The sequence below is a fragment of the Myotis brandtii genome, unplaced genomic scaffold, assembly GCF_000412655.1.
Source record: "Myotis brandtii unplaced genomic scaffold, ASM41265v1 scaffold251, whole genome shotgun sequence".
Classification (NCBI taxonomy): domain Eukaryota; kingdom Metazoa; phylum Chordata; class Mammalia; order Chiroptera; family Vespertilionidae; genus Myotis; species Myotis brandtii.
In genome coordinates, this window is record NW_005359516.1 from 1,702,671 (window position 1) to 1,713,005 (window position 10,335).

Genomic DNA, 10,335 nt, shown 5'->3' on the forward strand with positions numbered 1-10,335 from the left:
CCCACCCCCCCCGGGGGCATTTGCATCTCTGTGCGGAGTTGGAGCTGCAGGAGTGTAACCCCACGGCCTGGATGTCAGCACCTGGGCTCCGGGGCAGCCCTCTGGAGAAGCCGGGAGGAGCCACAACCCCAGAATCCCAAGGCCACCTCGGCAGCCCTCCCTGGGGTTTCCTAAGGACCCGGTTTCCTCCACACTGATAACCACACCGACCTCCTCAAGAGCTGGCAATATGCTGCTGGCTCCAGGCGCCTGAATGAGACTTACAGCCCAGAACCAGCTCCATCCTTTATACGCCTGTCAAGGAGCCACAGGAACATCCCTGGCAGCTTCAAAGGACCTAGAACCAGGATCTAAAACACATCTCGCCACCAGGGGGCAGAGTCCAGGGGCCACTGCTTCAAAACCAGAGGTGATTTATACTGGAGGCCGCTGGCTCTGCTAAGGATCTAAAGCAGTGGTCGGCAAACTGCGGCTCGCGAGCCACATGCGGCTCTTTGGCCCCTTGAGTGTGGCTCTTCCACAAAATACCTTCTTCCTGTGGGCTGTGTGAGCTCCATGCTTTCCCAGACCACATGACCTTGGCCTGCAGCCCCCAGAAGGACCCTCTTTAAGTCCCCCCACATGACAGCCCCAATCCTCAGCTCTCCAACCCCAGCACCACCATGCAGACATCCTAGCAGTCCATCATGTGTCCACCAACTGGGGGCAGGAACCTGAGTCACCCATGTCTGCCATGTGGGGGTCACGGTCAACAATATCACAGAATTCTGAGGGTCCTGTCTGGCCCCCAGGCTAGGAAGGCCCAAGAAACCAAAGGCAAAGACAGGGGACAACTCATCAGATCCTCCTACAGGGCACGCAGCCGGGCTCTGGGGTCCTTCACTCCCACCCTGCTCAGCTCCACCCCAGCTCCCTGCTTCCAACACGCTTCCTCCTGGCTCCCGACCCACCACACCACCAGGTTCCAGGTGCACTCGGCACCGACGGGCTTCTTTTTCTGATCTAACTCTGGCTGTCAAGGCTGAGGCGATGCTGATAGTGTTCGTGGTGTCGCCAGACCCTCATGAGCAAGTCTCTCTCTCTCTCTCTCTCTCTCTCTCTCTCTCTCTCTCTCTCTCGACATCTGTGAGCACCTGACTTCTTTCCTCCGTGTGTGTCCGCACCCCCGTGCTGGAGGCTCCTCCAGGGCCGGGGTAGCGTTTTCCTCTTCAGTCTGGAATCTGTCTGAGACAGATTTGGCATCTTCCCATGGCCCGCAGCCCAGTGTGCCAATCTGAAGGGACTTCGAAAAGGACACGGAGTGACAGGCAGATGGACGGCAGCCGCCGCCCCCTCTCAGCCCTTCCAGGGTTTTCTACGGGTCCCACAGGCCCTGTGTTCACTCCTGTCACTCCACCAGCGGGCCCCCTCGGCCCTCTAAGACAGTCTGGGCTACAGCCACTCGGGGAGGGGAGCTGGGCATGCTCGGCCCATTGGGCTCGGCCCAGAAATCGGCTTCGATAAAGGGCCAGTGAGAAGCTACGGCTTCTGGCAGGGCTCCGTCCCTTCTGCCACATCCCCACTGCAGTGCGGCCCAGTCCCGGGTGGGAAGCCCCAGCGCAGAGGGTCTTGGGACCTGCCTGGGGCTGCCCCGTGACCTCGTGCTGTCACAGGAACTAGAAGACAGTCCTGGGGCCTCGCCACAAGGAGGGGGGCCCCCTCTCTCCCAGGCCGTGCTCAGCTGGGGGCTCACCCAAGCGGGGCCCAGCCCTCCCCTCCCATCCATCACCTCTGGCTCTCACACCCCCTTCTTGGAGACAGGGTTCGTGAGGGATTGACAAGCTCTGCAGCCAACCAGGATCCCAGCCCAGGGAAGAGAAGGCAGCAGGTGAGCCGACGTGCAGACAGGCCATGGGAACCCAGAGTGAGAGGAGGAGCCGCCAGGCCTCTGGGGATGCCGCCAGCCTGGCTCGGCCCATGGACAGGGACCAAGTGTGAAAAGCTCTGTCCCAGGGGTGGGTGTGCCTCTGAGCTCGGAGTGGAGCCAATGCCGAGCCTGCAGGAACCACAGTGTCGGGGTGCACACAGGGCTAGAGGCAGACACATTTGAGCAGCTCGACTGGGAAGTGAGAAACCCCGGTTGGAGGCACTGGGGGCCGGACACAAAGCAAAGGAGGAGCCCCATCCCTGACTCAAAACAGCTCTCAGCAGCCGCTGATGCCTGCCCCCATTTCTCCACTAGAGCTCACACCTTCACAGCCTCTCCAGGACCCCTGAGGGGAGTTCAGATGTCCCCAGAGTCCTTCTGGACCGTAGTGATGTGATATTGTGATTTATGATAAGAAAGACATATTTGGTCTTAACACCCTATTTCTGGCACAGAGCTCCCAAAACCCTCGGAATTTCCTAAGTGATGAGGGCGGTAAAGGTGCCTTTTGTTGTATTAATGAGGTGACCAGGAGAGCGAGACCATGTGATTAGAGGGTGGGAACTTTCAGCCCCACGATCCCCCCACTTTCCCAGCCACCCCATCCTCCAGGGAGGAATGAGGGGCTAGAGATTGAGTTTAATCACCAATGACCAACGATTTAATCATTCTTGCCTGTGTAATGGAGCCACCATAAAAACCCCAAAGAACAGGAACCGAAGCCGTCTGGGCTGGTGAACGCACAGGAGGAGATGGGGGAGAGTGGTGGGCCTGGGAGGCACGGAAGCTCCTGGCCCTCTCCCCACCTTGCTCTCTGCACCTCTTCATCTGGCTGTTCCTACGCTACATGCTTTTACAATAACCCAGGGATCTAGGAAGTAAAATGGGCCTCTGGGTTCTGTGAGGCGCTCTAGGAAATTAACTGAACCCAAGCACAGGGTCGCTGAAACTTCGAATCTATAGCCAGTTGGTCAGAAGCACAGGTGACCACCTGGACTTGTGACTGGCATGGGGGGTGGAGGGGGGCCGTCTTGTAAGACTGAGCCCGTAACCTGTATAACTGAGTCTATTCAAGTCCCCTGAGAGTTTGGGAGATGCACCCTCTGATGCATGTCCCCACTTGGACATCGATTCCCTGTGTGACTTCAGTCACCCTCTCTCTCTAGGTCTCACAGTGATGCCATTCAGAGCCCTGCTCAGACTGGCCACTTCTGATTCACCAAGCCAGCCAGGAGCCTACACACACACACACACACACACACACACTCACACTCACTCACACTCACACTCATACTCATAGACACACACTCACACCCATAGACGCTCACACTCATCTACTCATACACTCACACACACGCTGTCACATTCACACACTCGCATACGCTCACACCCATACACACACTCCATGGGGCAAGGTAGCCCCACTCTGTCTGAAATAACTCAGCCCAAAACCGCCCACCGTATCCCACCCCCTGAGACGCCACAGGGAGGAAGCTTTACCAAATCGATCATTCCCCCAGGGCATCCTGGGAGGCTGGCCCTAAGGGAAGGTCAGGAATTCCACTGACCAGGAAGAGAGAACCCTGCGGGGTATATTTAGCTCACTCAAAATAGCAGGAGGCGAGAGTTGAGGGCTGGAAATTGTCTGGGAGAACTGGGAGAGCACTGGGCAGGCTGGGGGAGGGGCGGGAGGACAATGGAGGAAAGGAAGGGGTCTGACAGGTCCGGGTGCCAGGGGAGAGGGATGTCTGTCTGTCTCCCTTCCCTTGTGATCTGTGACCCAGATGACTCAGCTTTTCTGGATCTGGAGAAGGAGGTTGGGTGGTGAGAAAAGCTGCCAGGGAGACTGGGGTGGGGATACCCAAGGATGCGGGGAGCTTGGGAAGACATTGGTTTCTAGTGAAAAACCAACCCCAGGAAGGAACCCAGGGCAGCCAAGCTGGTGTGAGCCAAGGATGACTGAGCCTGCAGGTGGGACCAGGCTGCCTGTGGACCCCCTCCCCTCCCTTCCAGCCCAGAGCCCTCCCAGGTACCCTGAGCCCTGGTGGGCAGGCCCAGACCTGGCTGCTGGGAGCTGGAGTCACACAGCTCTGGGGTCAGAAAGGCAAGGCCTCGGCCCGGAAACGGGCCTGTGCAGAGGCTCCGTGAGCACTTACCCCCGTGGGCTGCTTCTTGGTGTCCAGCAGCGGGGCATTGAAGCTGGCAGACAGGCTGGGGGTGGCGAGGACCTCCCGGAGTGGGATCTTGGCTTCCCCCAGGAACCTGAGAGGAGGGAAAAGTAGAATCTAGAAAACTAGCCTGTGCCCGGCTCGTCTCTCACCACACCCCTCACCACCACCACTGATGGGGAGCATAAGACATTTTGGGGGCTAGCAATCTGAATTTGTCCCAGCAACCTGCTTTCTACTGCACTCTCTTGCTAGCCGATAATTAACTCCATTTGTGAAAGAATGTAGGAGACTAGCAGCGGACTCTGTACCTAAGTGAATCAATGTTCCTAAGGCACATTCATGTTAGCCTATAGTCTAGTCCAGTGGTTCTCAACCTTGGCTGCACATTAGAATCACCTGGGAATCTTTTTAAAATCCTGATTTCTGGGCCTCATCCTCCGGAAATTCTGTTTCTTCGTTACTAATGTTGTGGCCCCACCCCATAACAAAGAAACAGAATTTCCGGAGGATGAGGCCCAGAAATCAGGATTTAAAAAAGATTCCCAGGTGATTCTAATGTGCAGCCAAGGTTGAGAACCACCGTCTTATAAGAACTCTTGTGATTATATTGGTCCCACCTGGATAATCCAGGATACTCTCCCCATCTGAAGATCCTCAACTTAACTACACCTGCAAAGCCTCTTTTGCCACATCCTATGTAATCCTATATAATAAAAGGCTAATATAGAAATATATAAGGAGAAAATCTCATTGTCTAAGTTGTTCAGGATCTGGGTCTTAGGGTCCCCTAAACCAGCAGCGCTGCTTTGAATAAAGGCTCTTTCCTGAACCCCAGAGTGTCCAACTGTCCCTTCCTCGCCAATTCCATAAATTCCATGTTCCATAACACCACCACCACACAAACCACACAGACAAGCTGATCTGCCTAGAACGCCAGAGTCCCTTAGGACCCCTCCTCCTAGTCACCCCATCATCATCCCTGGAGGGCCAGGCCCCTCTCCCTGCACAAGAGGGACACCTTCCCTTCCCCCAAGGTCAACTTTGACCCCTTTCTGCCCCTCCCCAGAGGCCCAGCCCTCCACCCCTGTCGGCCTGGGTGCCCCACAGAAGGGCTTGTCTTGGCCCTCAGACCTCAGCAATCCACCACGTGGGCGTCTCCTAAAGCAGGGGCAGTCCCTCAGCACATCTGCATTGCTCCCAGGCCTCAGCAGCACACTGACCCAGTCTACACAGGACTCCTAGAGCTTGGCCAGCAATGATTATACATGAAAAACAAACAGGCCGTCCTGTCTCTGAGGGCAGCCCATGACGGTCACACCTCACACACCAGAGGCCGCAGCTCTCACTGAGGGGAGGGGGCCCCATACACAATGGGCTCTTAGGAATCAGTAGGTCACCACGCGATCCTCAGTGAAGGGCCCTTCAAAGAACACCAGGGAAAGCGGTTATGTTCCGTAAGCTATGAAAGGGGCCAACAGCATTCCGCAGTGGCAGAAGGACAGCAAGTGGCCTGTGTCCACCGCGACTGCGGCCTGGTGCTTGCCCTGAACTTCTGCGCGCCTCCTGCACACAGCCCAGGCACTGCCACGGGTGTCCTCTCATCTTCTGCTTTTTCATTTTCTTTCCTCGTGAATAAATAGCACATCTGGTCTCTGTAACAACTGATTTGAATATGGGTTTTTATAATCTCAGGAGATGAAATTTTAATCTTGACCTAATTAGCTGATGATATTTTTTATCCTCACCCAAGGCTGTGTTTCATTGATGAGAGAGAGAGAGAGAGAGAGAGAGAGAGAGAGAGAGGGAGAGGTGCTTCTCTCAGTGTAAGAGAGAAGCACCTATCAGTTGCTTCCTGTCCGTACCCCAACCAGGGATCAAACCTACAACCTTTTGGTATATGGACATTCCAACCAATGGAACCACCCAGCCAGGGCTAATTAGCTGATTTAGGGGGAGGGAGGGAGGGAGGGAGGAAGGAAGTGGGGAAGGAAACTACAAATGTTGTTGAAGCTGTGGAGAAATTGGAACCCTGTGCACTGTGAGTAGGAATGAAAAGGAAGGAAGGAAACTACAAATGTTGTTGAAGCTGTGGAGAAATTGGAACCCTGTGCACTGTGAGTAGGAATGAAAAAGGTGCAGCCACTGTGGAAAACAGTACAGTGGTTCCTCGAAAACTGAAAAATAGAACTACAATCTGACCCAGCAACTCCACTTCTGGTATTTACCCAAAGAATTTAAATCAGGGACTCACAGAGATATTTGTCAGCCCACCTTCACAGTAGCATTATTCACAATAACTAACGGGTGGGAGCAACCCAAGAGGCTATCTATCAGCAGATGAATGGATAAATAAAATGTGGCAGATACATACAATGGATCGTTATTCAGAGTTAAAAAGGAGAGGAATTCTGACATCTGCTACAAGGGGGGGGGGGGGGGAACGAGGACATTATGCTAAATGAAATAAGACAGACACAAAAGGGTAAAAATTGTATGACTCTACTTACATGAGATACCTAAAGTAGGAAGTTTTTATTTTTTTATTTTTTAAATATATTTTATTGATTTTTTACAGAGAGGAAGGAAGAGAGATAGAGAGTTAGAAACATCGATCAGCTGCCTCCTGCACATCTCCTACTGGGGATGTGCCTGCAACCCAGGTACATGCCCTTGACCGGAATCGCAGAATTGAACCTGGGACCTTTCAGTCCGCAGGCCGACGCTCTATCCACTGAGCCAAACCGGTTTCGGCAAGTAGGCAAGTTTTTAGAGACAGGAAGTAGAATAGCAGTTATCTGGGGCTGAGTAGAAAGGAGGAAGAGGGGCTAAAATTTAGTGAGTACAGAGGGTCAGTGTAGAGCAGTGATGGCAAACCTTTTGAGCTTGGCGTGTCAGCATTTTGAAAAACCCTAACTTAACTCTGGTGCCCTGTCACATATAGAAATTTTTTGATATTTGCAACCACAGTAAAACAAAGACTTACATTTTTGATATTTATTTTATATATTTAAATGCCATTTAACAAAGAAAAATCAACCAAAAAAATGAGTTTGTGTGTCACCTCTGACACGCGTGTCACAGGTTCGCCATCACTGGTGTAGAGGGACAAGAGTGCTCTAGAGAAGGATGGTAGTGATGGTTGCACAACAGTGTGAATGTACTTAACGCCACTGAGCAGTACACTTTGAATGGAGCAAAAAGGGGGCTGTGTAAAGACCTGTGGCCCAGGTCACAGCAGGCATCACGTCCTAGGCCTATGGCTTCCTTCCAGGAAATTAATCTTTACCTCAAGGGAGCCCTGCCCCGTGTTCTTACGCATCTAGGATAGCATAACTTTGAAATGTCAGAGTCATTTTCTTTTCCTACCCTTGAAGGCACAGCCCCAGGCGCCAGATCACTAGACCACAGAGCACTTCCTTGTCATCTTGTTCCCCGCATTCCATCTCCATGTGCTGTAAATGCTCACTGTCACTCACCCTGTACCCACCAGTGTGAAAGAAGTATGTGTCTAATTTGCAGTCTATCCAATCAATCCTAGAGGTTTCCCCGCTTTGCTTTCTCCTGCCTCTACCACCAAGGGAGTCCATGCACCTTCCTTACGTGTTCTCCTTTGATTCTAGGTGCATAACAAGGTCTGCAAAATGGGCATTCCCGGGAGCATTTTCTCAATCCCTTGAGACCTTGCTTCCGGGCATGTCCTCAAAATTTGGCTCAAATAAACTCATAACCCTTTTCTTTGCTGACCCTGGTTAAATTGGTTACATTTTGTCATGTATATGTTACGATGCTAAATAAATAAACTAGCTGCTTAAGTAAGCTTCTGTACAACAAAATCCCTCCTTTTCCATCCCTCTGGGAACCAGCAGACTCTTGGCCACCTTGCAGTTCCCTTGCCAGCAAGGCAATACGCCTGGTGTATGTGCAACACCAGCATTTTTCTAACATCTCTTTAGAGAAAGGACTAAAAGACAGATGTTCACTAATATTCATTCTGGGTTCTGGTAGAGACCATGCTAGTAGCGTCACATCTTCTAGGATTTGGGATGGTTTGTGTTACATTTCCTCAGAGTGTGGAGCAAACTTGTACCACAGTTCACTAAGGGCTCTGGAGTGTCTCCATCCCGGGCCAGTGAGGGGGAGACGTCTGTCCCCCATGTGTGGCCTGAAGTGTCCTCGGGACCCAGGCGCTATCAAAAAGACCAGATTGGTTGAGCACTGTCCCGTGCACCGAAGCGTTGCCAATTCGGTTGCCGGTCAGGACACATACCCAGGTTGTGGGTTTAATCCCCCGGCGGGGAGCGTTTGGAAGGCAACTGATGGATGTTTCTCTCTCACGCAGTCTCTGTGTCTGTCTCTGTCTGTCTGTCTCTCTTTCTCTTGCTCGCTGTCTCTCTCTCTCTCTCTCTGCACATACCCAGGTTGTGGGTTTAATCCCCGGCGGGGAGCATTTGGAAGGCAATTGATGGATGTTTCTCTCTCACACAGTCTCTGTGTCTGTCTCTGTCTGTCTCTCTCTTTCTCTTGCTCGCTGTCTCTCTCTCTCTCACTGTCTCTCTCTCCCTTCCTCTCTCTAAGCATGTACTCAAGTGAGGATTTAAAAAAAAAAAAGATAGTGGGTATAGAGGACCTGCGTATCCACGTGACACTGGTGATCAGAGTGACCTGTCCTTCATGGGAACACCAAGGCCGCAGAGTGGAGAGACTCGCTTGAGCAATTCCTCTCAGGGGGCCTGCCCTGAAACTGGGTCCCCAGAGTCCCTGAGGGGTCAGCCTGGGGAGCGGGAGGCAGGCGGGCAGAGGAGCAGAGGGAGCAGCAGGCCTGGTCATCAGCCGCACACACAGCAGAGCCAGGCCTCCTCGGCCTCCCTTTCTGGCGCCCAGCCCGCCCAGCCGCCCCCCTCCCCCAGGAGAATTCCAGGAAGAGGGGCGGGAACAATGGCAGGAAATGCAGAAGGAAGGGCAGGCCCCACCCCTGCCAGCCCAGGCACCTCTGGCCACGAAGGACAGCTTGTTATTTCCTCCCTTAAATGTCTTTCTGGGCTATGAAACACCCCACCTGCCACCCCTGCCATAGACCCTGGAAGTCCCCCTGAGGAGCTGGGTGGCTTCACAGGCCCCCACACCCCTGGAAGGAAGGGCTGCGGGCTGGCTGCCTGCCCTGAGCCTCAGGAGGGGCTGCCCTGAGTGGGGAGCACAGAACTGCACTGGGGGAGCCGAGGAGGGACTCCCTGGGAGGTGGCAGGGGTCGGGGGCTTGATCACAGGAAGCCCTGATGGCCGTTGTTCCTTCATTTCCCAGAGGATGCAGCTTTATTCTGGGGAGTGGGAGGACCCAAACCCTTGACTGAGAATAGACCCTAGGGCCCAGGCTTCCAAATCAGATATGCCCCACTCTCAGTGGGCACCAACCAGTGGCCAAGTGTGGCAGGGGGGTTCAGTAGGGGTCACAGAGGCAGGGAGGGACCTGGGGTCCTGTACAGGCTGCCTCTAGCAGCTCTGGGTGTATGCAGAGGCCCTGCTGGTTGTAAAGAAACCCCCGTGGGCCTTGACCCCACCCCCTGCTGGACTGTGTTCAGCAGCTCCTGGAATGTGGGGGCAGGAGAAGCGTAGGGGCTGAAAGAGCTGCTGCCATCCCAGAAACAGAAGGAGACAGGAGCTGGCATGCAGGAGAGGTCAAAGCAATTTCCATATTCACAGGACACACATTTTTCCTCCATGGAAAAAAGAATTCATTCCCAAATCCACCATCCACTAGGGCCACTGCCCTGTCGGAGATGGGAAAAGAGCTATGGGGTGGTGGCCTCCAAATCTGAGCCTGAAGTGGGGGGTGGGGGGAGTGCATTAATGTGGCCAAGTAAGTTTATTTTCATGAAGCACAAAGAAATCTAAACAATTTTATTTTAAAACATTGGACCATTTTACGTCATTGTAAAAAGAAAGCAACCCAGATGTCCATCACGGACGAGGGGTAAATATTTAAATCCAGCATGGTCCATGCGGTGGAAATGGGAAGTACACCATAAACTTCTCTATGGAAAACCTTCAACACTTTTTTTAAAAAACGTGCAAAGTGTGTGTACAATATACCACCAATATTTCGAGGAATAAAAAGCATGGACAGAGAGTCTAATCTCATGGTTGCCAGAGACTAAGGAAAGGGAGAATGGAAAGTTACTGTTCAATGCCTATAGAGCAGCGGTTCTCAACCTGTGGGTCGCGACCCCTTTGGGGGTCGAACGACCCTTTCACAGGGGTCACC

At 53.2% G+C, this 10,335-nt stretch overlaps 1 protein-coding gene across 12 annotated transcripts in view; it reads right to left on the reverse strand.

The window, feature by feature from the left end:
• Window positions 1-10,335, reverse strand: part of DYSF (dysferlin) — a 205,276-nt gene that overhangs the window by 156,608 nt on the left and 38,333 nt on the right. For all 12 annotated transcript variants that reach the window (XM_005867776.2, XM_005867772.2, XM_014540931.1 and 9 more), the window contains exon 4: window positions 4,063-4,168. In XM_005867776.2, coding sequence (XP_005867838.1) covers window positions 4,063-4,168 — 106 coding nt within the window. The remainder of the gene's footprint in view (window positions 1-4,062; window positions 4,169-10,335) is intronic.